At 42.7% G+C, this 27,776-nt stretch overlaps 2 protein-coding genes across 7 annotated transcripts; both read left to right on the top strand.

The window, feature by feature from the left end:
* The first annotated feature begins 1 nt into the window (after nucleotide 1).
* Nucleotides 2-14,078, top strand: KCTD21 (potassium channel tetramerization domain containing 21). 4 transcript variants are annotated; one of them, XM_063394381.1, is made up of 3 exons: nucleotides 64-89; nucleotides 2,579-2,830; nucleotides 8,421-14,078. In XM_063394381.1, the coding sequence occupies exon 3, from the start codon at nucleotides 8,451-8,453 to the stop codon at nucleotides 9,231-9,233; it is 783 nt and encodes a 260-aa protein (XP_063250451.1). In that variant the 5' UTR covers nucleotides 64-89; nucleotides 2,579-2,830; nucleotides 8,421-8,450; the 3' UTR covers nucleotides 9,234-14,078. The 4 variants fall into 4 exon arrangements, with proteins under 4 accessions (XP_063250449.1, XP_063250451.1, XP_063250450.1 ...); XM_063394380.1 differs by lacking the exon at nucleotides 64-89 and adding an exon at nucleotides 1,541-1,990; XM_063394379.1 differs by lacking the exon at nucleotides 2,579-2,830 and having other exon boundaries at nucleotides 2-89.
* On the top strand, nucleotides 71-26,422 carry ALG8 (ALG8 alpha-1,3-glucosyltransferase). Of its 3 annotated transcripts, none has more exons than XM_063394377.1 (13): nucleotides 71-89; nucleotides 16,223-16,301; nucleotides 17,557-17,750; nucleotides 19,178-19,287; nucleotides 20,656-20,723; nucleotides 21,238-21,364; nucleotides 21,944-22,047; nucleotides 22,161-22,281; nucleotides 22,573-22,712; nucleotides 23,143-23,282; nucleotides 23,960-24,057; nucleotides 24,472-24,544; nucleotides 25,802-26,422. In XM_063394377.1, exons 3-13 carry the CDS (start codon nucleotides 17,647-17,649, stop codon nucleotides 26,031-26,033), a joined length of 1,317 nt encoding a protein of 438 aa, XP_063250447.1. In that variant the 5' UTR covers nucleotides 71-89; nucleotides 16,223-16,301; nucleotides 17,557-17,646; the 3' UTR covers nucleotides 26,034-26,422. The 3 variants fall into 3 exon arrangements, with proteins under 3 accessions (XP_063250447.1, XP_063250446.1, XP_063250448.1); XM_063394376.1 differs by lacking the exon at nucleotides 71-89 and adding an exon at nucleotides 15,223-15,360; XM_063394378.1 differs by lacking the exon at nucleotides 71-89 and adding an exon at nucleotides 15,223-15,360 and having other exon boundaries at nucleotides 22,161-22,285; nucleotides 22,615-22,712; nucleotides 23,177-23,282.
* Nucleotides 26,423-27,776: the final 1,354 nt, after the last annotated feature.

The raw sequence follows: 27,776 nt of genomic DNA, 5'->3' as shown, positions 1-27,776 counted from the left end.
CGCCGGGAGCGCCGCGCCCCCCGCTTCCTCCGCCTCCCTCCGCCTCTCTCTCGGCCGGCGGCGGAGCTCGGCGGCTGGAGGGGGCGCAGGTGGGTCCCCGGCGGGGCTGGGGGCGTGGGGAGGGCCGCGGGCACCCCCAGCGAAATTCCCGGCTTGGGGACGGGTGGGGAAACTGAGGCACTGAGAGGAAGCGGGGAGCGGCGGCCGGGAGCCGCGCAGCTGCTCCGCTGTGGGATGCGGAAAGGACGGGCGAGCCCCTGCTGAAGCGGAATATGGGGTTACTTTTTTAGCATTTTAAGCTAATTTAGTTGTGTGAGCGCCTGGCTATATGGGGAGGAGCCGTACCTACGGTAGTCCGTAGCAGGGTCGGGTTCAGCGTCACTCTGCAAACTTTGCACATTCCCCTGCCCCCTTCTAAAGAAACAGCTCCGAAATTTAAGTATTCACAGAGAATCCAAGCCCCGTGTATCCACACCTGGGACATGCAGCCAGCTGGGTCCAGCCCGGCAATGGGCGTGATCTGTGCCCTCCAGAGGGTCTAATTCTGAGTGTGCCTGCCTTGTTAGCGTGATTTCTGAGTGGGTTTTGCTGTGGTGCAGCAGCATCCACGCTGGGAATTAGCCGCCCTCTAATTGCAAGGATGCTCTGGAAGCAATGGTGTTAGTGGGAGATGAGGGGAAACTGGATTATTGACCCACCCCGTGTGTCCATCAAGCAGGTGGTGAGCTACCAAGTGAAGTTGTTCAGGCGCAAAATAAAGTGGTCCATGAAGGAAATAAGGAGTATCTGGAAGACAGTCTAGGAATGCTAAGTGATACTTAAATGGGTGCTGGTACAGGACATTGAAAGTCAGTGAAAACTTCTGCCAGAACTGGCATTAAATGGGTGTATTGGATTGTACAAAGGGTTCCATCAGCTTGGAAGGAAAAGTGATGCTCCCACTGCCCTGAGACCCCAAGCAGGCTCCTTTCTGGCAGTGCCCTCCTGACCCTCTGCACTGCCCACCCAGCAGCCCCTGAGCCTACGGGTGTTGAAGGTCGCACCAGGAGAGCGCTGAGCACTGCAGCACTTCGGCTTTTATTCTTCAGAGCTGGCTGCAGCCGCATCCCTGTGGCTCTGCACTCCCTCTTCCCCCTCCATCTTGTCAGCCGTTCTCCTCCAGCAGCACTTAACCTTCTTTTCGTTCTCCTGCTCCCTGCTGTGTGCTGCTGCTTTTGTTCCTCCACTCTCAGGGGGAACATGACCTTTGCTTTATGTCGCTCCTTGCTTTTACTAACTGGGCACCAGTTCTATTTCCCTACCTCTGCCTCCCTACCCCTTCTCTTTATGCATAAATTCAGCATCTGCAGAGAGCCTACGTGAAATCTCCTGCATTCAGCTGCATCCCTAAGCAAGCAGCCCAGGAGATGCTCAAGGGCGTGGAGGTGCAGGTTTGGAAAAGGATCAACACACACCATCGTGCCCACAGCAAACCTGGGCTGTTCCAAAACTCCCGTTCACGCTTTCCCATCCCTCACGCGGCTCACTGGCAGAACAGCGTTTCTGTGCATAACAAAGCAGGGTCAGAAAATTAAATATAAATGAAATATAAATAAGTGGCAGATCAGCGGCTGCGCTCCGAAGGGAGGTAGTCAGTATGTCTGTCTCTCAGCATTGCAGCCGCCGGCACTTCCATAGCAATAAGAGAAGGGAAGGGTGACCCGTCGTTTCCTGCCTCTCGCCTGCTGGGAATTTGAGTCCCTTCCCAGAGCTCGTCACCACGTTCCCCGTGCCAGCCTCGGGGTGAGCGGCCTTTCCCCAAACGCCTGCTGGAAATTTCCAGAGGCACCACAGCAGTCCCGAAACAAAAAGCTGCTGTGCCTCCCCGCAGGCGCTTCATTTTGGGATCTATTGCTCCGGGCAGGCACACCGTGCTCTGCTTCACCGACTGCATTTAAGGCTCTTGCGCGCTGCTCAGTTGGAGAGGCTCATATTAAGTGTCCAAAATCAGGTGGGTCCGTTCTGCAGCCATGGGAAAACATGGGATTGCCTCTCTAAGTTGCTGTAAATAAGCATATAGGATACAGAGAATTGCGAATGTTTAATCCTCTATAGTAAAGGATGAGCTGAGCTAAGTGAATGTGCATCAGGGATATATGCAGGGAGGGGTGAGTCTATCCTTGCAAAGGATTTTGTCCAGAATTCTTACTAAAACTCAGCTCTCATTGGTGCCTACTGTCTGCTGAAAGTTGGTAAGTGGTCAGTTGAGGTGTGGTTTGTTTGGGTCTTTTAAACTTTTAAATGCTATTTTTTGTCATTGTTTCAGCCCTCCCCCTTCAGTTAGTTTATTACTATTATTTTTATCTTTCATGAGGTGACTTCTAAGCTTCAAACTGCCTTGTTTGCAGCCCCCATAACACAGAAAGGCACGAGCTTGTTAGGGCTTGGATTTCCTCCATAAGGTTGTCGTCCCCTTGAGAAGGGACAAGGCATGGAACTGTTTTGCAGGTTGAGGAACAGCAAGTGCCATGGGCTTGGTTATGTTCAGGTCTGGAGTTCCCAGCCTTATGAGGGTTTGTGTGTTTTTGTGTTTCCTCAGGGCTTGGGTGTGTTGTAGAAACTGGAATTTTTACCTCAAACCAAAATGTGTATTTCAGTAAAACATGGTGGAGCAAAGTGATACATGCCAGGTGTGGGCAAAACCCAAAGCAGAACGAGCTTCACACAGGAAGGAGCATCTTTGCCTGATTGTGTGTTCACATTAATATGCTCTAATGGAGCAGACTGGAGCCCCATCCTGCAACAACCACCTTCTGCTGAATCCCATTTAGCGTCTCCAGCAGCCACACAGGTGCCCAGCTGTTTCTTCTTTCATACTTCCTTTTGAGCTGAAATCAATCCTGCCCCTCCTGAGGCAGAATTACTTCCTATAAAGCACTACCTGATCTGTCTCTTGTAACATTTGTCTACTTGATGTGGCTTTCACCAGCTCTCTTGGGCAATACTCAAAAAGCCAGAGAGGTTTATAGTCTGACTGCTCTTCCTGATGCTTCACAGAAATGGTCCCTGGCTTGCTTTAATTCTGTTGCCACGTAGGCATTATTCATTGCATCAGCCTAAATAATTAATTTCTTCTTTTTTTAAATTTTTCTTTTCTTTTTCCTGTGTGTATATTTTGCAGTTCATTGTTAGTCCTCAGCTGTTTCTTACAGCAGCTGCACACATTTCACTGTCTTAAATACATATTTTCCAAGTTTTGGTTGTGGAGGGCTATTTGACAGGTGAGCTATTGAGGGCTACATGATAAAACTAAGCAGCTGTGCAATACTTTAGACATAAGATTAGGAGGCACTAATACAGGCTACACAGAGAATGTGTGGCTGCCCTACCCCTGGCAGTGTTCAAGGCCAGGTTGGACAGGACTTTGAGCAGCCTCGTCCAGTCACAGGTGTTCCTGCCCATGAGGCGTGGGTTGGAACAAGATAATCTTTAGGGCCCCTTCCTACCCAAGCCATTCTATAATTGTGTGATTCCATGAAATTAAAACCATTAAAAACAATGACTTTGTAAATGGCCATGTAATGCTCCATCTTGCAGCAAAAACTCTATTTCTGTAACAGCATATGTTAACTCATATTTCAGGGGATGCTGCAATTTTAATGCTTTTAATACCACGTGTAAGGGCTTCAGAGGCCCTAAGCAGCCTGTGGGGTGGACTTTGGAAACCTTCACAACTTAACATGATCCTCTTCAACCAAATTACAGATTGCTCTTGCTTTGCTGTTCTGTGTTTAATTAATCTCATTAATTAAATCCCCTGAATGACACTAGGATCAGCCAGTTATCCACATCTTGGGCATTGCCTCTGAAATCCAGAAGGGTTGATTCATTTTTCTTCCCTGACATTTTTAAAGTGAAATGTGTGTTGGCAGTCAATTTCTTTTCCCAATTAAAATCCTTTTTAAAATTGTCTTTATATATATATACATACAGTATATACAGAGAGAGCTATAGCTATCTTTTGACAACCATATACACATATCTGTAACTTTAGACTTTCTATTAAACTGCATTCTTTTTTGCTAAAAAGGATAGATTACAGTTGTATGCATTTTTCAGTGATTAAAACCAGTAATATTTGTGCTGTTTATTTACATTTTACTTATGCTGGCAAATCATGATTGATGGGTTTTTTGTTTTGTTTTTTTGGTGGGGTTTTTTGTTTGTTTGTTTGTTTTTTGTTTTGATGATTACTGTACATTTGTGGGGTTTTGCCAGGCTGGGTGAAACAGACACTCAGTTAAATTATGTATACAGAATTTTATTTATTAGCTAATTAAAGTGCTCCTAAATGTGATGAATACAGGAGAAGGGAAATAAGCTTATCCAAAGCTGTTCTGCATTCAAAATGATTATGAAATAAAGTGGTATGATAATGATGGCTCTAAATATGTGAAGGCATTGATCAGTGAAAATAGTTAGCTTTTGTCATTTTGCATACTTGCATATCTTCCTGCTGTGTCAACCTCCATCATTCTCCCAGCTCCAAACCAGTTCCTTGCTGAACTAAACTCATGGGATAGATGGTTATTACAGAAATGTTCTCTATGCTGTTGAGCTGTTGAGGATGCTCGTAGAAGTAAAACTCAAGTTAAAATTTACAAGCTGTGGTCAGTTGAAATGCCTAGATGCTCAGACAACAGCTTTGGTTCAGGAGTTTGACTTTCTCATAAAGCTAACAACTGCACTGCTGGTTTCTCTCAATTTACATCATGTGATAAGATCATGACTTTAAATGAAATGTAGACTTTCCCCCCTCCATGATATTAAAAGAGGTGTTTAAATACAGGTTGCTTTTAGACGCACAAAATAAATCTTGTGTTCTTCAGCCAAATTTGCATCTTCAGCTGTCAAATTTGAGTGAATTTTAAATGCTACTCGGGGAAGAGCTACACAAAAGACTTTACTGTAATTCTCTGCTTCCAAGAACTGTAACCTAATTTGTACTTCTCCTTGGTGACTGCAGGTTATTGAATCATACAATCATAGAATGGTTTGGGTGGGAAGGGCCCTTAAAGATCATCTAGTTCCAACCCTAACCCTCCCCTCCCACCCCCATGGGCAGGAACACCTTCCACTGACCAGTAGCCTCCCATGTCCAAGGTCAGATGTTCTTGGTACCTCCTCTTTGTGGAAGTCTCACCAAGAAGAAGTGATTTTTGTGCTGCATTCTTGGACAACCTTTATATTGTATTAACAAAGCACTCAGGCTTGAAAAACAATGCGAGGGGCTGCAAATGTTGGTGGAATGATTAAAGAGAGAAAACTCACAACCCATTTCATTTCAATTTTCACAGTTTTATGAAAAACAGTTTTTCATAAACAAGTTTTTAGGGAAAAAAAAGCAGCAAAGACTGACTTTCCCCAGCTACTGTCAAGTATGTTGGTAGGTCAATGCATTAAGTCCAGGTTGATGATAAATCCAGTAGACATTCATGCTGATTTGTGCTCAGGTTTTTGGGTCTTCTGAGGTTCCCAGACTATCAGATTCATCTTCACACTATGAGGATATAAATCTCCAAGAAATTGGATGAATTAGGCAAAAGAAGACAATTAGGAAAGACAGCTGAGGAATAGTTATCCTCCAGGCTTATCCATGGGCAAGATGTTTCCATCATTAAATGTTTAAAATTTAACATTTTGCAAGTTCAAATGGGCAGGTTCAAAATCAGAGCAGGCTGGTGTCATAGGAGAGTGAAATCCAGTCTATGTGAGTCTTTAGAATGTAGAATAGCCATAGGCAGAATGGGCTGTCCAGGGCGTGTGTCGGAGCAGTGCCCAGAGGTGGGAAAGGAGCAGAGCCCATACTCTGGGCTGAGAGAGGCTGCCAATCTCTGTGCTACTTTTCCAGCTCCAGAGCTAAGGCTTCATTAGATTTCTGATGCTGTTGCCGCCAGCATAGATATGGTCTTAAGCTTCAGAGAGCTCATGTTACTGCCATATTTTGTTGGCAACTTCCCTTTTGGACTGCTGGTAAGAAAACAGTTACAGGGGATTTAAATGTTATCTGTTCAGGTTGGACCAAGTCATCTGCCTCTTATTCAGGCTATCAGTGAGGTGTTGGATCAGACTAAACTTAGGGTGGATGATGAGTTTGAAATGAAGATCTATATCTTTGGGCTGCATGGTGGTATTTGGTTTGTGGCTCTTGACCAGGAGCTCTGCCAAGTGAAGCTTGTCACAGACACATCAAGGGAAACATCTTGCTCTGTGTCTGGCTAATGCTGGCAGAAAGCCTGAGAAAAAAACTCTGATGGGGTAGATACAAAGGCTTGGGCTCAAAAATCTGAAAGCTTCTCCTACGAAGGAAGAACAGGTTGTTTAGTCTACAGCAGCTTGAAGGGCAGCAGAGGTGGGAAGCAATGAACATGGCTTTTGGAGTCTCTATCAGTCCTGCTTTGACAAGCTGTGTTATTTGTAGAGAGGTATGGGGAAGCTTCTGTTTGATGAAATGTAAAAAAAAGTAAAATCCATTTTAGGCTGCTTTTGTGAATGCCTGATTGTTCTTGTAGCAATGCTTTTGCAGACATATTGCAAACCCTTGGGGGAAAAAATCCATGGCAGCTACTTGTGCTACAGAATTAGATCAGTTGAAGCCTCCACATGATCCGATTTAAACAGCTCTTGACTCTAAATTGGGTTGAAGTCTTCAAGAGTGGGAAGTACACTGAGACTACAGTACCAAGGGGAGTTCAGCACTGGAACAGATCGTTTTTTCTGGAGTATATTTGGCTGAGGTCAGTCACAAGGATGGTCTGTGGCCATGGATGCACGTGTTGTTGTGTTGGCCTACACATGCATCTTTCTTTGCCAGTTTTGCTGGATGCATGGCGCTAAGGGATATACAGGGAAGGTGCTTTAGATTTAGAGATCTGCATCTTTCCATGATTGTGCAGTGGGATACAGGCTGTGTGCCAAGGGCTAAAGAACGAAGTGGAATGTTAGTCTTAAACAGCAAGTTAAAGACAGGCTCTCCTTTGACCTGTTAATTAACTGTGTTAGGTTGGGCCAGTTTTTCTTAGCAACATGTGCTGCTGTCTAGAGATGTATTTGTTTTAGAATGTCATTAGCACTATTATCTGGGTTTTAGTAGTCATAAAAGAATTTATATTCCAGTACAGATGACCTTCTCCCTGTCTGCATTTTGCTGTGATTCCAGAGCTGATAACAGTGGGTAGCGTCTATGATTATTCCATTACTAGTTAGGAAAATGACTGCATTTAGTTCAATTTTAAGGAAGCTGTTTGTTTGGCAGCTTTCTGTTGAATGGCTGTACTTACTACAGCAAGAGCTGCTCCTGCCTCTGTAAGCAAACACTGGGTTTCCTGCTGAACTGTTGATTGATTTAGAGTCAGCAAACAAGAAAAAACAGATTTGCAGGTCCTCAGGTAGCAGGAATGATGGCCCATCTGCACAAGACAGCTGAGCTGAACTTCAGTGGAGACAGCTGCACAGCTCCTTTTTTTTTTTCCTTGTCCCAGCCCTGGCATTGGTCCAGTTCCAACATACAGCAAAGCATACTGAATAGAAAATACTGGGTTTTCTCCCTAAAATGGCTCACTGTGAGATCAGATGAGTGCCAGAGGTGGCATAAGGGAAGAGGATGGTATGGTGGAGGGCAAGGGGAGGTCATGCATGCCTCTTCCTAAGGCTTAACTGCACCTTAAAATCACATCCTTAGTTCATGTCAGCTGATGGCAGAGACTCTGCATGGAAATGATGTGAACTGGAATATGGCCTCAAATAATGAGAAAATGTTTTCTAGGGTAAAGCAAAGTATTGGAAGGAGAAAGTTTGGTGGTTTTTTTAATGAAAGGAACCACAGATTGCCCTGTGCTTACGGCAGCAACTGCTGTCTGGCTCCCTGCTATGCTGACTGCAGTCAGACATACATCAGGGGATTCTGCTGAACTGCATTGTTACGTTGATCATACCTTCAAACATTATGGAAGATGTTGGGTCATGTCCACGTCTTGTCCTGTCCTTCTCTGTCCCCTCTAAATTCTCTGTGAGGGAAATGAGATCATACAAACCCAGAACACTATTTTGAAGTCAGCCCTCATTGTAGATATTCGGGGGAGAGATTCACTTTTAGTATAATTGTAAAGTTTTGGAAGACTCATGATTTCTAGCACTAAACTGAATTAAATAAAGTCCTGTTCAGATCTGTTAGTAGAAAAAACATCCTTATGCTTGTTCTCAAGATAGAACCTCAAAAAATAATTCCTCACTGCTAATTTCTGTGGTGATTTCTTGCCATGTGGTTACCCTTATATATTTAGGACTATTTTTCTCTGTATTTTAACCTTTCAAAAAGATTAATGCAACTAAATATGTGGTGTTGGATTTTTTTTTTTTTTTTTTTTTTTTTTTTTTTTTAGAATTAGTCTCAGCACCGTGCGGTTTCCATCATGTCAGAACCTATCACGCTCAATGTTGGAGGAAAACTCTATACCACCTCTCTGTCCACTCTGACTAGCTTTCCAGACTCCATGCTGGGGGCCATGTTTAGTGGGAAGATCCCAACCAAGAAGGACAGCCAAGGTAACTGCTTTATTGACAGAGATGGCAAAATCTTCCGCTATATCCTGAACTTCTTACGAACTTCTCACTTGGACCTCCCTGAAGATTTTCAGGAAATGGGCTTACTGCGGCGGGAAGTAGATTTTTATCAAATTCAGCCCCTCATTGAGGCCTTGCAGGAGAAGGAGGTAGAGCTTTCTAAGGCAGAGAAAAATGCCATGCTCAACATCACCCTTGATCAGAAGACCCAGACTGTTCACTTCACTGTCCGAGAAGCACCCCAGATTTACAGCCTGTCTTCCTCCAACATGGAAGTGTTCAGTGCTCATATCTTCTCCACATCGTGCCTGTTCCTGAAGCTTCTTGGTTCCAAGCTGTACTACTGTTTCAATGGAAACCTTTCCTCAATATCCAGTTACCTGCAGGACCCCAACCACTTGACGTTAGATTGGGTTGCAAGTGTGGAAGGCCTTCCCGAAGAGGAGTACACCAGGCAGAACTTGAAGAGACTCTGGGTGGTGCCAGATAATAAGCAAATCAATAGTTTCCAGGTGTTTGTGGAAGAAGTGCTGAAAATAGCCATGAGTGATGGTTTCTGCATAGATTCTGCTCATCCACATACTTCAGATTTCATGAATAATAAGATTATTCGCTTAATTCGGTACAAGTAGGAACGGCTGCTTGGCTGTTGTGGTGCCAGCATGGAGATAACACAGGTTATGTGTTTCCCTTTAAAACACACTTACAGCCTAATTCAGAATCATGCTTATCTGGATTAAGAGTCACTAACAAGGAGATGATTTTCCTTTAATGTACTTACCGATACGACCTTCAGAATGCATCCATATTCCAGACAGAAGCAATGTTGTCTAGCACCTGAATTAAGGACTGGCTCTGTCTCTGCCTCTGCTTCTGACCTGCTGTACAATTCTGGGGGAAATCACTTAACTTCTGTCCTCTTTACGTTTTCCAATTGGAAAATGAGTGATCCTTAACCTGCATTGCCAGGGGATGCGAGGGTTCAGTAACCATGGTTTGGAATGTATCTGGAGAACGGATGCAGTGAAAGATGCCATGGAGCTGCAGTGCAGCAGACAGCCCTACGAGCACATTTGCCTTGTCTTGCTGTACCACCTGTGCAGAGCATTCAAGAAGCTTGTTTGGATCTGCGGAGAAGAAGCCTTCCCGCATGCACTCGATACAGCTGTAAAGGATGGTGCAAGTTGCCAATGAGTAAGGGATCCTGTCTCTTTGGGTTCAACAAAGCATTTCTGTCACCCTGTGAAGCTGACTTGGGTTTTTTTCTGAAGTCTGTGAGGAAGCCACGGCTTTATTGTGCTTTCAGGGAAGCCATGTTGGAATAATGTGACTGGCAAGGAAGCCGTAGAAGAGAGAATGGCGTTGTTACAAACCAAGAAGATTAAACTTTTACTTTTACATTCCAAATGCATCTGAGACAACTAGTCCTTTTCTTTCTCTTAAAATGTTAATATTTGTCTGGAGGATGCTGCTGAAACTTTCTAAGGTGAAGACAGATTTTGGGGCAGAGGCCCCCAAACGTCTTCTAAACGTTTGAGCCTTCTTTTGGGTATATCTCCCTTCAGCAGTGCCTGGAATGCATAGGATGCTCTCTGGGTAGGATGGATTTTTTTGAAAAGACAACATTCTCATCAGGTTACACCTAATACTTTTCATTGCAAAAACAGAGGGTCATTTTTTCTATCCTGGTTCATTGAGCCTTTTTTGTTCAATATCTTCTGTGAAATGGTCAGGTCACTAAAGGAATTTTACCCACTTGCTTGGCTTCAGTGTCAGCTTGCCAGAGGGATGGCAGTGGGAAACCAGAGGTCAAACTCTTCCCTACACACCTGGTCTGTGCTGTAATGAAGATCATAACTCACTAGCCGCATGTTGCCTCTAAACATCATTTGTGTCACATTCAAGATGGTTCTTTCTCAGCTAATTATGTTTAAAAGTACCTTAACTGTATTTCCCTGACCAGATTGCGATGAGTGCATGAGATGCCCTCTGGAACATTTTCAGGTATCTTTAATGAGATAGAAGGGAAAATGCAATAACTAAGTTCTGCATTTAGAGTTTTAGTCTTTCCAAAGGTTTCTAGCACAGGGCTGCAAAGCTCAGTACTGCGCATGTTCTTGTTTCCCAAAGTAACTACTCTGTTGTTACATTAAGCTGACCTGTGAACAAGCTTAAAGAAGCTTTTTTTTTCTTCTAAAAAAACAGTGTGATCAATATATTTCTACTGTCCCAAACTGTGACTGCATGAACAACACAAATCAGCATGCTGATAGGTAAAATGCACATTCTGCAGTTGTTACAAACCACTGCTCTTTGTCTGACTGGGTGCTAAACCAGCATGATTTACATGGGACCATGTTGTCAGAAAGCACTGATTGGGCTTGAAGCCCTCAGAACCACTAAGCGTGGCAAATTTTGTGTATTTTGAGGATTATAAACGGGATTTTGTGACCAAATTCCAGTTTGAGTCACCATGTTCTTCTATATTTAGTTGCATTAGGAAGAACTTTTATTTTTTTTCCGTCCCAGTCCTGAATTACAAAGCACGAGTTGGCCAGTCAGCTGGACACTGACAGGGATGATCTGTGCTGGTAATATGATTATGATCTGTAAAATGAACCCTCTTTCATCAAATCTGTGACTTGAAACAGATATGCTGTTGCTTACTTTATGATAACACAGATTCTGGGGGCTGTTGATAGTATTTCTTTTTAACCCACACCCTTGAGAGTAGATTTTAAATGATCTGGAGCTGTTGTAAATAACCGGAGCTCTTGTATGACTAAAATAATACTAGTAGGAATTTGTTTCCTGTCAGCTTGAGTTTATCCAAAGGTAAGAGCAGTGAGCTTAGATCTCATGTGGAAGGGTGGAGGGGGGAAAGTCTGTCCTACACCCTTTAGAGCTCTGGATCAGTACTGCTCCATTCTGTTTCAACAAAATAAAATATTCCATGGGAGAATTGAATCATTACTGCATTTTTTGGTGAAAAGACAAGTAAGAGTAGTGTGTAAAAGGCAAGAACTGGGCTCAGATCTCCACCTGGAGTGCTTAAACCCATCAGTCCATTATGCAAAAGATGAACAAATTGAATACATGTTTATTTGTACTCATGCAACCAAGTCAGTGAAAGGCACAGCTGGCCCCAGATCTCTGTCATTTATTAATAGACAGTGAGATGCAAAACATCTCTTTTATATATAAGTAGATGTAGAATTTCCAACCAGAATAAAGACATGAGTGAAGCCATGCTTTGAGAGGAACAGAAAAACTTGAGGTACCTCAAAGCTGCTAAGCACCATAAACATCCTTAAGTATGAGGTACTATTTATACTGGAAATGGGCGGTTAAGTGAATCACTTGTGATTGCAGTCAAACATATGTTCTACAAACGCAGCTGCTATTTCAAACTCCACACTAAGCTCAATTTATAGCTGCTCCCGAATTCTGCAGTCTGAGAGTTACGATATAATGACTGTTTATAGGAATGTTCTCTCTCCAGAGCATTTGTTTGCATTTTATCTCAATAGCTGGTTTTTGTTTACCTTCTTTTTCTGAGCCCTGGAGGTGTAACTTGCTGTTGTTTACCAGTCAACAGCGCTGATTCTTCTCAAGAGTTTTCCGGAATGAAAGACAAACAAACATGCACAAAGCCATACTAAGTATAGCACAACCCCATTACTAGTCATGAAAAGCACTTGGCATTTATTAGCAGTACCATCTAAAACCTATTTTACTGTTGAGTGGAATAGTCATTCTCAGAACAAACATTTTTATTCCTGGAAAGAATCTAGTGACATTTTCTTCCCTTAAAGTTTTGTGTCTGCTTCTGCATCTTGGTGCATAACTTCTGATTCTGCCATATGCCTGTCTCCCTCAATACCTTAGTGTACAAAATGAGGCCAAGCCCTGCAATATTTTTTTAATGGCCTCATTTATTTTTTCCTAAATGACCACTGAATAGAGTGTTCAATACGGTTAGAGGAGAAGGATACCAGAGTTAGTGCAGATGATAAACAAGATTTTAGCTGTAGTCTAATGGCATTCTCAGATCTGGGCACGTGCATAGCATAGTGGTATTTCTTACATGGCAAAAAGACTATTACAAAACATCTTAATGGACTCCGGACAGAATCACTGATGGATTTCTTTACATGTTTTTAGGGTTGATATCTCTTAAATGTCTAGCAATGTCCAGTTACAATGATGAGACTAAAACTGTATATAAATAATAAGAGATACTTTTTATACAGCTTATACAGTTTATACAGCTGTTAAAGGCTGGGAGGAGTTGATGGGAGGAGTGCTTTTTTCTGCAGACAGTGGTAAAGAAATAAAAGAAGTAGTTGTAAAATGCTAGACCTGAAAGAATTCACATTAACAAGAAATGCAAAATGTAGAAGGGAGAGATCAAAGTATCTTGATGAGTTCAGGAAAAAGAACCCAAAGATAACAATGGAGACAAAGATTTTGCTACAAGAGTCTGATTAGAATGATTCATTGGTCCTTTCCAGTTTTAATCTCCTACTATGTACTTTAAATGTGGGTCATGCCAAGACTTATGCTAGCAGCTTCCCGATAACAGGCAGCTCTGCTTCGATTTGCATGATGTGCTTCATATCACCAAACATTTGCACTGCTGTGCTTAGAACTTTACAACCGGGTTGTTGAGTATAAATTGCTCCTCAAGTTCACTGTCAGCAAATATCTGCAGTCAATCACATTTATTCCCAGGAGTTAAAGGCGAGGTGGAAAGGCTGCTGGAGTCCGTATATAATGTTGGTGGTAGTGATAAATACTGCCTTCAGTCACAGACTGTGGAAAGTAAGTCTAGGATCTTCTGATACTTCACAGCTTAACGGAGAAGTTATGAAGAAGACTCTCCTGAGCAGTTTTATTTTCACCCCATCCTGTAGGACTTGGTGCCACTGCTCAGAATTTCAATGTATTTTGAAACATTCTGCATCCACATGCCAATGGACACAGACATTTGGGTACGAGCAGTTCTGATATGGGGCCCTCCCAGTAACAGTCTCATACATGAATTAGAACAGGTAGTCACAGAAGGGCTGATTGTGTCTAAACATCCAGATCAAGCTCACAGGTTTGCTTGGGAATAACACAAGGGATGTTTTCTCTGTGAATTCTGAAAAAAAAATATATAGGGGAGGGCTATAATCTAGTAATTTCTCCTCATCCTTGTGGCATTCCCCTTAGTATTTTCATACTCCAGCTCTAATTGCAGGATTTTCCCATTGATCAGAATTTGGACCCCAACTCACTAAAAGTCACTCTTCTGAATCAATAGTGTTTGAAAAGTGTGATAAGATGGTCTTTATCACTTACCACCTTCACAGAGGGCCTGTAGGGCTATCACATTTAAAAATCTGATTGCATTCCTCTGCTTGTAACTCTTTTCTGTGAACTGTTACTAATATATATTTTAGAAAGCAGTAAATAAAATGTGAATGAAACAGGAGGTGCTCTGCGTGACATACTTCTTGAGGAAAAAGCATGAGTGATGCTTAGTGCACCTGTAGCTTTCACTTTCTCTTAACCATTGCCTCCTTGTAATGCTTACCTCAACCTCTCAGTGGCTGGGAATTGCAAGAAGCTCCCCAGGAATTAGTGCAGTTGTAGAAAACTTGGATGAGCAAGCCTTTGTAAATAATCAAAACCATTTAAAATGCATGAGCTCGTTTATGTTTCAAACATTTATAAACAGAGGATTCGTTTTTCCAGTGAGAACCCTTCTTAAACCCTGAGGCTTTATTGCTGTTAGACTTGTCTCTAGTTCCTGAGCTTGAGCAAATCATAATACGTTGCTGCTCTACAGGAAAATAAACATTGAACGTGTTAATGGTATGATTCCACGCAGCTCCTACAGGGTTCTATTCTAAAACAGGTGAAGGTTTGCTATAAAGAAAGCTAAAAAGGCAATCAGCCTTGTATGCATCCACCCTCCAGGTTGGCAGGAAAGTATTAAAAAAATTGAGCCTGTTCCTCTGAAAGATCACTTTGTATCTCGAAGCTGACTTGGACAGCAGCAACACAGGCTGGCGATGGCACCTCCCTGGAGCAGAGCTAAGCTGCTGTACTTCAAAGCCCCTTCTGCCCAGGGGAGGTTGGGTGGCCTCACAGCACCAACCAGCTCCTCGCTCAGCACGCTCACTGCCAGGCAGGCTTCCTCCCCTTCGGCCTCAACCCGAGCTTCCCTGCAGCAGCCTCGGGTGCTGGCTTTCTGAAAATAAATAGTAATAGCCTGGTACAGCAGCAGGTCAGCTCAAGCTGGGTGTCTTCACAGAGGCACACTCAACGAAGAAGTCCCTGAGCTTTTATACCCTAGTCCCTGCCCTCATTCTTCCTGCGCCTCTTGATCCAGTGGTGATTTTTGGTCTCAGGTGTTCTCTTATTGGATTCTTGATCTGTGTTCGTGCAGACTAGTCATTAACTGTTTCCTGTGCCAGTGCCTGACCACCTTCACAGCAAAGAATTTCTGATACCCAACCTAAATTTCCTCTCCGCCTCCCTGTGCCCGTTCCAGCACCTCACGGAGCCCCGCCCTTCCCGCGCACGCGCAGCCCCGCTCCCAGCGCCGCGAGCGGGCGGCAGGGCTGGCGCGCGCGCTTCAAACCCGCGCGGCGGGCGCGGCGCATGCGCGGGGCAGGGCGCGCGCGCCATGGCGGCGGGCGGCCGCGGCTGGTTCCGCGCGCTGGCGCTCGGCGTGTCCTTCCTCAAGTGCCTCCTCATCCCCGCCTAGTAAGGAGCTGCCCTGCGGGACGGGACGGGACGGGTCAGGACTGGGGCGGGTGGCGTAGGGCTGCCGCGAACCCCCGAGGGCGGCCGGCCGCGGGCAGCGTGGCGCCGCGGTCCTGGGGAGGCCCTGAAGGTCCATGTGACTCCCGCGTTCGTGAGGGAAGCGAGGCAGCGCAGTCTCCGGTGCCTGGCACACCTTTGCTTTCTTGTTCGGAAGCTCTTCTGGCCCATTCCGGCTGTTCGGGAAGGCCGTTAAGTGTGCTGAAACGTTAATGCTTTGAAATTTAAAGTTTTTATACTGAAAATCAAACAAACAAATTGCTGTGAAACTTCAGTTAGAACTTGGAATTTCACATTAATTGTCCGGAAAAGCCAAGCTATAAATAGTTCTTGCCCTATAAGCACCTGTATTAGTGATTTTTCACATGGCCAGTCATAGGACAAGGAGGAGTGGTTTTAAACTAAATAAAATGGGAAATTTAGATCAGACGTCAGGAGAAAAATCTTCTCTCTGAGGTTGGTGAGGTACTGGCACAGGCTGCCCAGAGAAGCTGAGCATACCCCGTCCCAAGGCCAGATTGGACGGGGCTTTGAGAAACTGCTTTAGTGGAATGTGTCCCTGCCCTTGGCAGGGTGGTTGGAATAAGATGGTCTTTAGGGTCTTTCCCAACCCAAACCATTCCGTAATACATCTGTGGCACAAAGTTCTTGAGCAGCATCCTTGGTACTGTTTCAGTTACTTGATCACAATGGTGTCCTAGAGCTGACTGAGGCTTCCTTCTTACCTTTGTGTGGTGATGTGCTCTCATATTTTTCCCTTTTAAGTGCATGCATGTATGTGACTCCTAACATGTACTTTCTGTAGTTACTCCACAGATTTCGAAGTCCATAGGAACTGGCTTGCCATCACCCACAACCTGCCCCTCTCTCAGTGGTACTACGAGGTAAGGACATGTTTGGGGTGTTTTTTAGCTGTTTTGGGGTGTTTAAATTAGAGGCACATTGGGTATGATAGACCTTGTGGATGCTGGAAGAGATGGTTGGTGACTCTCATGTAGTGGCACAAAAAGATGCTCGTACAATTTGCTGGCCCTGTGTAGCTAAAAAATGGTATTAGTTGGGGAAGCTGCAAGTATTTACGAAGGCGAAATGGGAAAAGCAGTTAAGGCACGTGGGTTATTGGAAAGGCTGTGTAGCACAAGAGCAAGTTGCATCCTACTCTTAAATTACTGGTGTCTGTGCTCTTCTCATAGGTGATGCACACTTACCAGAATAAAGAGTGAATCATGCTAATGGCTGTATACATCTATCCATTATGAAATCAATCACCTAAAGTTCTGAGCATTTGCTGGTGTGCTAGTAGCATGCATTGATTTGTATCTAGACAAATCACCTTTAGGTTTGTCATAGACTCAGCCTACCTAATTGGGTTTTAATGTCTCCTGGTGTCTGCTGGAGTACAGGGATAGATACTGTACTGTCTAGTACTCCACATAAGCATCTAGAAGTAAATGATTTGTGGGACTGATCCAAGGACTGTTGTACAAACAAATTTTTATAATGCCAGCATTAATCCCATGCCAGAACATAGGATGCCTTTCATCAATACAGCATAAGCATTTGGGAACATCCTCACTGAAAAATCTACCCTATCCCAACCTGCTCTGTTCATCCTCCTCCTCTCCTATTTCCAGAGCCAAGGAGTTAATTCTTGGTGAGGGCATAAGGACTGTCCCTATGGGAAGAGATCACATAATGCCATGTGATCTTGATGTGGTTGTGTGAGAGTTAAGACTTGTGAACTGATGAGTGAAACTAATTTTGAGGCTGGAGCAAGGCTGATTGTGTTGATGATTGCTCTAATATACACAAATAGTGGCTCAAAACTATTTTACTGAGACTTTGTAATATTGGCCCTTTTACTGTAAATTGATTTATAGATAGCCAACAGTTATACACTGGTTAGGTGGAGATACACAAAATGCTCTTTAATCTTTTCCTGCTAATCAGGAGATCTCACATCTCTACCAGTACAACAGGAAAACAGCTTAAAGCACCACAGAGCTGGCCACTGATAGTGGAGTGGTTTGAGTTACACAAAGAGAAAATGCGTCTGCTGGTTTGCTGCAGTGAGCTGTACCTGAAGGACTGTAAACAGCATGGTTTGTTATAAACTATTTAATCTCATTTTGTCTTTAGGCAACCTCAGAATGGACCCTGGATTATCCACCATTTTTTGCTTGGTTTGAATATGCACTTTCTCACATTGCCAAGTACTTTGACCCCCAGATGTTGGTTATTGAAAACTTGAATTACACCAGTCATGCAACCGTCTTCTTCCAAAGGCTTTCTGTCATCTTTACAGATACCCTCTTCATATATGCAGTTCATGAGTAAGTCTTAATGTTCTCATTTTAGGCACAGTGGATAGTCCTTCATATGTGGGCTTGTTCCGTAGCCACAACAAAGAGCTGTTTGTACAAATAAGCGTGTAAATACAGGGAAATGCCAGAGTTGCTTGAATCTGTTCACGGAGAATCTTGGAATATGCTGCTACACACAAGATAACGTGTTCTTCTTGGAGATACAGTTGCACTACATGTGATGGATTTGCAGGCACTGGACACCAGCTGCTGTTTCACGTGTTATACTTGGGTTTACTTCTGTCGCATTTTGTAGGAGTTGCAGGACAGCTGGTGTGCTCAGAACAGGCTTTTTCCTGTTATTTTTCTTATTACTCTGTTCTTCTAGAGTAGAAGCATAAAGGAAATCTGTCACAAAATGGCAGTATCATAAATATACCAAGTTGCTCCAGTGTTTTTGATGATAAATTGATTATTCCAAGTCTGATATAATTAGGATTGGATGCTTTCAGTGTGGCCTGACTTTGTGAAGAATTATTTACCTTATCCCTAAAGAGCAGAGTGGGGAGTGTTCTGAGAAATACATTGCCGACCCTAATGACTGGGCTGTAAGAGTCTTGCGTCATTTTATTCTTTCTGCTCAAAACCTGGGTAGGTAATTCTCTGATTGGAGCACTGCCTAAGCTCCTTTATTTACTTTCTTTATTTGAAATGGGCTGGCTTTGCCCTGTGACTTCCTTTCCTTTTATTGTTTTGACTCGCAGATGTTTGAATGTGAGGCTGAGGGCTCAGGGTTGGTCTCTGCACAGGGTCATTTTGCCAAGAGAGGTGATACATGCCCTCTGCCTGGAAAAATTCACAGCCAGGTTGGATGGAGATTTGAGCAATTCGTGAAAGGTGTTCTGCTTATGGCAGGGAGGTTGCACTAATAGTATTTCAACACAGATCATCTGTAACTTTTTAATGTGATTTAAGACTGCTTTCAGAAGTCATAGGAACCATGTTGCATCACACTGAGAAGTAGTAAGTTGTTTTTAACCAACAGAAATAACTCATAATGTGTCAGGGGGTAGCAGTAGCCAGGGAGAGGTTCATGTTGACCTAAGGACCTTAAATCCAACTCCCTGTGTTGTCTCCAAAAGTAGCAGTACACTGCTCATGATGGCAAGCAGGTTATGACAGCTTTACACTTACTGAATGGAAGACTTGAACCTGAGGCTGTTATGTAATGTAAGCTTTAGCATATAGAACACACCACAGCTATTGAAATTGAGAATCCTTTGTTCATGTTCATGATACTGCCTGCCTTTGATGAATTTAGCAAAAATTTTGTTGTTGCCTTACATCCTGGTAAAATGGCTAACTTCAGAGCAAGTGCAGTTCTTAACTCTTAAAACCAGCAATGGTTTTGCTTTTATGTTTCAATTAAAGCTTCTTTTTCTTCTGCTCTTGTTTAGGTGCTGCAGATGTGTGAATGGAAAGCGAGCTGCTAAGGATATCCTGGAAAAACCAACATTTATTCTTGCCGTTCTGCTCTTGTGGAATTTTGGGTTGTTAATTGTGGATCGTATCCTTTCAAACCGTTGTGGGTTGTTTGTGGTTTGTTTGGTTTTTTAACAACCTGTTACAGTGTGTGGCACAATCCTATATTATTATTGCTGTCATAGCAATTAACACTGCTGGGTTTGTTTCTGGGGCTAGCTAAATAACTTTGTTTTCATTAGAATTACTGTTTGGCAGAATGGGAGTTAGTCAGTTCTTGGTCTGATTTGCCAGAAGTGGAGGAGGACCAACCAGTCTGGCAGCAATGTGTGCCTGTTCCTGCTGGCTGCTCCTCCTCACCTGCCTACAGGAGCATTAGCAGAGAGGCTCTGTGTGCTGGGTGTGGTTCCAGGTTTGTCCCATGGCAAGGAAAATCTTCAAAGTGCTTTAAGATTCAGACTGTATTCAATTGGTTAACATTATATGGGAATTAGGAAGTCATTCTGAAGAAGTTATCATAGAGTGGTTTGGAGTGGAAGGGACCTTAAAGATCGTTTAGTTCCCAGGCTGAGGCAGGGACACCTTCCATTAGATGAGGTTCCTCAAAGCCTCATTCAGCATGACCTTGAACTCTTCAAGGGATACGGCATCCACAATTTCTCTGGGCAACCTGTGCCAGTCCCTCATCACTCTCACAATTAAGAATTTCTTCCTAATAACCAGTCTAAATCTCCTCTCTTTTTGTTTAAAACCATTCCCCCTTGCCCTGTCACTCCATGCCCTTGTCAAAAGTCCCTGTCCAGCTCTCAAAGCACCTTCTGAAGGGGCTACAAGTTCTCCCCAGCATCTTCCCTTTTTCAGGCTGAAATAACCCCAGCTATCTCAGCCTGTCTCCATAGCAGAGGTGCTCCAACCCTCTGAGCATCTTCATGGCTTTCTCTGAATGCCCTCCAACAGGTCCATATCCTATATAAAAATAACTCTGGAAATTGAAATTACTGCAAGTCAGTCTTGGCACAATGTGCATTTAAAGGAAGGACTTCATTTTCTCTGTCACAGTGCTTGTATGTGTTGCCTGCTTACAAGTGGTAGAGAATGAGGGCTACTGTGACCATCCATTGATCAATGTGTGGCAGAAACTAGTAACTTGCAGATTAAAGTGGAGATTTAACCTTTTTTGGTTTGGTACAGAAGTTATGCAATGCTTACACAGACTGTTGTGTTTCATCTCTTCGAGGTAATATGCCAGCATTAGTGTATTTTTATGCCAGCATTAGTGTATTTTTTGTCTAGCAGTACTTACAGGTAAGGTTAAAAATGTGTCTGTGTGGTGTGAATTTAAGGTTGCTTTCTTGATTTAAATTCCATTTTAATTTATTCCTCATAACTTTCAGTCTTCTCCAGAAAACACGGCAGTAAGGAAAGCTTGCTTTATTCCTTGACTCAAGTTCAGATATTCATTTCCAGTACAATGGCTTCCTCTTTGGGCTGATGCTTCTTTCTGTTGCTCGGCTGTGTCAGGTAAACCCAAGTGACTCTTGTCTGTTTGTTGCCCTATGTATTTTATTTTTGTGGGTGCCTTAATTCACTTCATAGGGCTGCTTATGTTGTGGGCAGTGGTAGTGGCTTCATGTTGAGCTGTGTGAAGCTGGATGTCTTAACTATTTATTGAGTTTGTGGGAAAGAGAAAAACTCACCATAGTTGCTTGCTGATGCTGCAGCATTGCAGTTCTCCTTAAGAAAGCTATACTCAGTGTTACCTCTGAGCAATGTGGCACAATTTCTTGGCATTTTATCTTCTTCCAAATCACCAGTCCTTAGAAAACATACTTCTGAAGCTGTGAAGAGGTGATTGTGTGACAGGATAGTTTCCTTGTCCATACCTGTTACACATAACACTACTGAATTTGTAATTTGAAGTAAATACTCTTTTTAATACTTATAATAAATGTCCCATCACCTTAGGAGTACAACAGAGGACCATTAACAGTGACTATAAAGAGAAGAGTTTAGGTTTTGTTTTGTTTTCTTTCAGAAAAGGTATTTGGAGGGTGCTCTTCTATTTGCTGTTCTTCTGCATTTCAAACACATCTACATGTATGTGGCCCCAGCATATGGCGTTTATTTGTTACGATCCTACTGCTTTACTGCAAATAATGCAGGTGAGATGGGGTTTTCCTCTCTGGCTTTTGGGGGGAGTTGTGTTAATCAGTGGAACTGGAGGGGGCACTTAAGACCTGCAGATATAATTGGAACAAAATTTCTCAAACAAAAATTCTGCTTGAGAGCAAAACTGATAGGATCTTGAAAGATCTTTGAAGTACATTTGTTTTGTACAATTCCTGTTTCTTGAAGAGTTCTTTGAGAAAAATCAGCATGAACAAGGTGCAGGTGGCACTTGAAAGCCATAAGAATTATTCTGGATATGGAACAATTAGTATCAGAAGCTATTTCAAATATCTTTTTTGAGTTTCTCCCCACTTTTTAGCACTGAAACAAAAAATGCCTGATACTTCTCATGTGAACAGGGATGGTAAATTTGGAAAATACTGAAAGCTTGTATAATGCAGGACTGTGGGCAAAAGAAATACCAGCTGTTGAAGGAAGGAACTGAATACATTGACATAAAAGGCTGTGTGCCCCTTTTAGATAGGTGTTAGCAATTCCTTGCCAGTAGGAAATGCTTTGTCTCCTTTTCCACTTCCCACAGCAACTGTTTTCTTAATCTTTGTTTCTTGTAGATGGATCCCTGAAGTGGAGAAGTTTCAGCTTTCTTCATGTAACTCTTCTGGGACTGATTGTCTGTCTTGTTTCTGCTCTTTCACTGGGACCCTTCCTAGTACTGGTAATAACCCTTTTTTCACATGTTATTCCCCTGAACAGTCAGAAAATTTTGTTGTAAAAGTACAAACCATGTCTTATCTAAAGAGGGCGTTTCTTTGGTCTTGTTTCCTGTAGGGTCAGCTGCCTCAGGTCATTTCACAGCTCTTCCCTTTCAAGCGAGGTCTCTGCCATGCCTATTGGGCCCCTAACTTCTGGGCTTTGTACAATGCCATGGATAAAGCACTGACAATTCTTGGTCAGTATGTTAATCTTGCTTTTTCATGCCTGTTTGCAGATAGAGCTCTCTGGATTTTAGTCTTCCCCATTTGAAATGCAGGCAGTAAATTATGTTTTCAGATTGCCATGAATTGTATGGTTGTCCACATAATCTGGTGCATAAGTTATCAGCAGTAGGTCAGAGATCAATCATTTCCCTCTGCCACTGATTAAAAATTAAAGAAAAAACTTAGCCATGTACTTAGTTCATCTACTTCATTTTCTTTGTTAGCATTTATCAGTTTGTGCTTTTTTTATGTTTTGTTTTTAGGGTTAAAGTGCAATTTTCTTGATGGTAAAAAAATCCCTAAAGCCTCCATGACAGGAGGGCTGGTTCAAGAGTTTCAGCACACTGTCCTCCCTTCAGTGACTCCACTGGCAACATTAATCTGTACTTTCATAGCTATTTTGGTAAGAACAACTAATACTTTCTGAAATTTGATGTATTTTAACCCTCGTAGGTTTTAATTGACAGTATGCACTTTACATGAATTTTAATTCTAGGGAAAAATATATTTTGTTGCTAATACGTAGTAACTGATAAAATGGGTTTAGTGGCTTAGATTGGAAGACAATATTTGCATGCAACACGGATAGCAGAGAGTCAGCTGTGGTCTTTCAGTCTACTTTTCCCTGCTGATAGTTCAGCAAGAAATCCTTCAGGCTCTACTCACACATCCAAATAAATTTATTTCTTCCAGTGCTGTATAATGCTTGTGCCACACAAGCACAACCTGGGTGCAGTGTTTTTAGTAACATTGACAAATCTCTTTGGACAATGGCTTGTCTTCAGGATTGCCAAGCTTTTCACTGAAGTCCTGTTTTTGCCTGTTGTTTCTAGCCCTCTGTTTTCTGTCTTTGGTTTAAACCTCAAGGGCCCAGAGGCTTTCTGCAGTGCCTTGTTCTTTGTGCGCTGAGCTCCTTCATGTTTGGCTGGCACGTGCACGAGAAAGCAATACTCCTTGCTATTCTGCCTTTAAGGTAAGTTAATTTTGTACAAAATAGTTGGCCAAACGGAACCTGCACACACTTGTTGAGGAATCTTCAAAGGGAATCACTTTGTTTCCAGTATATTTCAGAAGAGGAACTCATTTATAGAATGCCTTAAGCTGTAACAGTGCAGTGCACTTAAAGTAAATAAATTTCAGGCACAGTTCAAGCCATGATGAGTGCTGTGGTTCATATTTTAAAATGCTGGATAGATTGCTCAGGAGGCAGCTGAGGAAAGGGACCTTCTGCACTGTGCTTGACCAGGACAATATACAGTTTCTACCAAAAGAGCCTCATGCCTGCCTAGAGTAGAAGTGAAGCTGTAGTTCATAAGCTGCCTGACCAGTATTACTGCAAACTGTATTTTCCCAGAGATTTATGTTTAAACTCTCCTTTTGTGCTGGGCCTTGCTGATAGTTTTGTTCAGTGAGTGGGTGCGTGGTTTTCTGAGGGAGGGTTTCCTGGCTGATTTTTCTCCTGTGTTTTTATCTCTGAGGCCACATGGTTTGGAAGCAGGAGACTTCATCACAGGTCCAGTGTTAGCAGGGACGGGGTACTAGGAAACTGTGGGACTTGTTCTTCAGTCTTCATTGAATTGCATAGTGTTCTGCTGAAATTAGGTTTCTTTGCTAAAAGACAAAAGCATAACAAATTATTGTCGTTTTTAGCTTATTGTCTATTCAGAGAGCCAAGGATGCTGGCATCTACTTGATTCTGGCAACAACAGGGCATTTCTCACTTTTTCCACTGTTGTTCACACTACCAGGTAAAATGTTCTTCTCTTAGTTAATTTTTATCTAGTTTGTGACATAGAGCTCAATAATCTTGATTTGGTTGTCATTTTTGCTTTAGTCACTTCCCAGTTGTTTGTGATTTCTTCAGAAAAGGAAAATCTTATTTGTAGCACTATCTCAAATAGTAATTATAATTGATGTGTTCAGTATGTTTATAGATGATTGAAGTAAGTGTATTGCAAATGCTTGGCATTTGCTTTAGTAAATGTTTATGCTTATTTATAGATATCCTAAGCAGTAAAACATGTAGGTCTGGAGAAAATGAAGCGTGATAATGCAGGCTAAAGCTAAATGTGACTAGCAAGATTTAAAGATGCTACAATATATATATGGCAAAAGCTTTTTATAATTAATTTAAAAAGTACATTATGTTCTTTGTTTTTCAGAACTTCCAATTAAAATATTGCTTATGCTGCTGTTTACTGTTTATAGTTTCTCTTCACTGAAATCTCTGTTCAGGTAATTAAAGAAATTTGATCTCAATGCGAGGAACAACATCATTTCTTCTGGTGTTGGGAACAGCCATCATCATAAGGGACAAACAGCACAGAAAACTGATGCTGAAGAGTCAAATTAAGATGTTACTAGTCAAAAGATGATGCTGCCTCTGTTCTCAGGAGGCAGTGCTTAAATTAGGATTATTGCAGCACGTCCTGGTTATTGTGACAGCTGCCCAGTTAGTCCCTGGAGACTGTAGATCCCCACCTGCCTCATGCTCTGTTAAAGCATGGAGTTTTGATGCTGTACCTCTGAGGATTTAATTTGGTATTCTAGCATTTGCTACAGTGTTTTGTCTGCAGATTGTTTATCTTATTGTACTGTGGATTTTTGCAGCAGCAGTTAGTATTTTAATGTGTGAAGGGACAGGTTGTAAATAACATTCATTTGCAAGCTGTAATTTGTTAACAAAACAGCAACTCCTTGGTTGGCAGAACATACAATTGCCAAAGTCATCCTGTGTAGTTTCACAGCCTGTGGATCTTCTACCACGTGGCCAAAGATGGTGCTTACCCTTATAACCCCTGCAGTCCCCAATTCCCTATTTCCCAAACTTCTCAGGGCAAACCCAAGCTGTAATGAAGGGTTTGTAATGAAGGGTTTGTAATGAAGTACTATAAATGTCTATTCAGTGCTTCAGGCACCTGCTTTTTGTAGGTGATTTTCTTTATTTAAGAATTCAGTCATTGTGTCTCAACAGCTCTAGCTAAAAATCTCCATAGGAGCTTAGTTTTTGTTAAGAGAGGGAACTTTTGCAAGTTTTTTCTCCTTAACTTGCCAAAACACGAAAATCCCATTAAACTACCTGCAGTAAACTCCTGCCATCAGTGTCCTTTGCAAGACAGATCAGCTCACAGAAAAGTCTATCCTGCAGAAAACTTGGGGGAGGAGGTTGAATAAATCTGATATTTCCAGTCTTTGGTTGTAGAACAACTTTGGTGGAACAAGTCTTTGCATGAAGAGCTGCTCAGCTCACTGAAACAGAGTGAGGGGAAGCAGAGCAATTGATAAAGCATTCTGGAACTTGATAAGGATATTAAGCTGTACTCTTGGTTATGACACTGTGGTTTTTTCTTACTGAAACTCTTTAACTTGTTATTTAAAACATTATTGTGATCTAATGTGAGAGTCTCTTTGCACTGGGATAGCTGAAAAACAGAATAGTTATTTTTAGTTAACATATATTTTAACACTACCTCTTTTTAATTTCTCTGACAGGAGAGAAAAACCTCTACTTAACTGGCTTGAAACAATCTACCTCACCCAACTAGTGCCCTTGGAAATCTTCTGTGAAATCATATTTCCCCTGACCCCCTGGAAAGAGCACTTCCCTTTTGTCCCCCTGTTGCTGACCTCTGTGTACTGTGCTCTGGGAATCACATATGCTTGGCTGAAACTCTATGTCTCTGTCTTGACTGAGAGAGTTTCTGTCAGACAAAAGGCTGAGTAAAGCCACAGTGCTGGGACCAGGCCCAGGATAGCCCTTGGAGGGGATTCCTGGCACGGTGAGGTGTTGTCACAAGGCCATCCATGATGAGACACAGTGTACGTGTGCCATCGCCACACGGGAGCTCTTCTTGCACGCTCCTGTACTGCCCAACGAGGATACCTCTGATCAGAAGCACTGTCACAGTGACAGGGAGGGCTGCGGGTAAACTGTGAAGCTTAACAAGGTCCACACTTCTGTCCTGAGGAAAACCTGCCTGGTTTTCCCATTAGGGTTTGCATTTGAATAGAAGTTGCTGTGGCAAATTACGAGGGATGATTGCTGTGTTGGAGAGCGTTGTAACTGTGTTCTGTGGAATTTGTAAATTAAAAACTTGCAATTTTTTGTTCAAGCATTTCTTGGATTATTTCAGCTCCTGTCTAAATCCTGCATTTAAGGGACACCCACGCAACTAAGGATATAGTGTGTAGCTAGAAACTTGTCCTGAGGTGCTTTGTCAAGCTCTTACACACTCAAATACCAAATTTTAATCTGTCCATGTCCTGTTGATCTCCTTGTTTCATGGATACTCTGCAAACAGGTTTTAATATTCCTCTAGTAGCTGTTTTTTGTAGACCAGATGACCAAATGGAGGCATGCTACTCAAATGAAGAAGTATTTTAACATTATTGAATGTACCAGATGAAGTGGCTGCATAGCTGTATTTGTAATTCATGTAAAATTCTACAAATCTAACGAAAGATCAAGTGTCCACAGTTCCTGTAATGATTTAAGGAAAAGGTGGATTGTTTTCTGCCTCTGTGGAATTATGTTCCCCAAAGGATAGTAATTATTTCTGCAGTAAATAATTACACCTTTTAAACCCTACATAACCATCCCTAGAAGATGTTGCTCTGAGGTTGGGGTCTGGTTTGGGTTCCAGTGCTGACATAAAACTGGGAGGAGAGAGGGATAGATTTTGTTATTATTACTGTTGTTATTTTTGACGGTAGTTTTTGAAATTTCTGCCACGTCAGCTGAAGAATGAAACCCCTTCATCAAGGATAGCCAAGCTCCTTAGCTACACTTTTTGAGTTCTTTGAATATTTGGCATGTCTAAAATAAAGTGGCTCTTGTTAGGGTAACAGGTAGATGAATCACTGTGGATGTTTCTGTAACCAAATACTTTGTACACTTTAAGTTTTCACTGCCAGTGAGTTGATATTCAAGACATTCTCCCTCTGGTTTTCGTGACTTTCCCATAGTTTCTGCCTTTTTACACCATCAAGGCCTTTGCCATGTTGTTTTTAGCTGCTGTGGCCGCCAGTGGTGCCACGATGCTTCTTGCACCTGTGTTGTATCTCAGCTCAAAGCTCTGCTCAGGGTGAGGCATCTGCAATGCTTGGTTTATCTGTCTGCTGGCCTGTCCTGTGTAGGGAAATGGTAATATGAAAAAACCCTGCAAACACCCCTCTTGGCTCTTCTCCAGCCGTGCCTTTGGACGTTGTGAAATCCTCCAAGAGGCCATGCAGCGAAGCTGTGGCTGTGCCATCCCTAGAAGTGTTCAAAGCTGGGTTGGATAGAGCAACCTGGTCCAGTGGAAGTTCTCCCTGCCTGTGGCAGCGTGTTGGAAGTAGGTGACCATTTAGGTCCCTTCCAAGCCAAATCATTCCATGATTCTGTGAAATTAAACCGAGGGCGTGACTGTGGCAGTGGCCGTGCATCACCGCTGTACAATCCCAGGTTCAACTGAAGCATCTCCCACTG

The sequence above is a fragment of the Prinia subflava genome, chromosome 3 (assembly GCF_021018805.1).
Source record: "Prinia subflava isolate CZ2003 ecotype Zambia chromosome 3, Cam_Psub_1.2, whole genome shotgun sequence".
Classification (NCBI taxonomy): Eukaryota; Metazoa; Chordata; class Aves; order Passeriformes; family Cisticolidae; genus Prinia; species Prinia subflava.
The sequence above is the reverse complement of the archived record's forward strand: the minus strand, read 5'-3'. Positions and strand labels throughout refer to the sequence as shown.

Excerpts from the sequence above, each read along its gene's own strand:
- KCTD21 (XM_063394379.1), top strand. The coding sequence starts at position 8,451 with ATGTCAGAACCTATCACGCTCAATGTTGGAGGAAAACTCTATACCACC.
- ALG8 (XM_063394376.1), top strand. The coding sequence starts at position 15,281 with ATGGCGGCGGGCGGCCGCGGCTGGTTCCGCGCGCTGGCGCTCGGCGTG. Across the intron at positions 17,751-19,177 it reads TTCATATATGCAGTTCATGA|GTGCTGCAGATGTGTGAATG; the intron begins GTAAGTCTTAAT and ends GCTCTTGTTTAG. Across the intron at positions 19,288-20,655 it reads TGGGTTGTTAATTGTGGATC|ATATTCATTTCCAGTACAAT; the intron begins GTATCCTTTCAA and ends ACTCAAGTTCAG.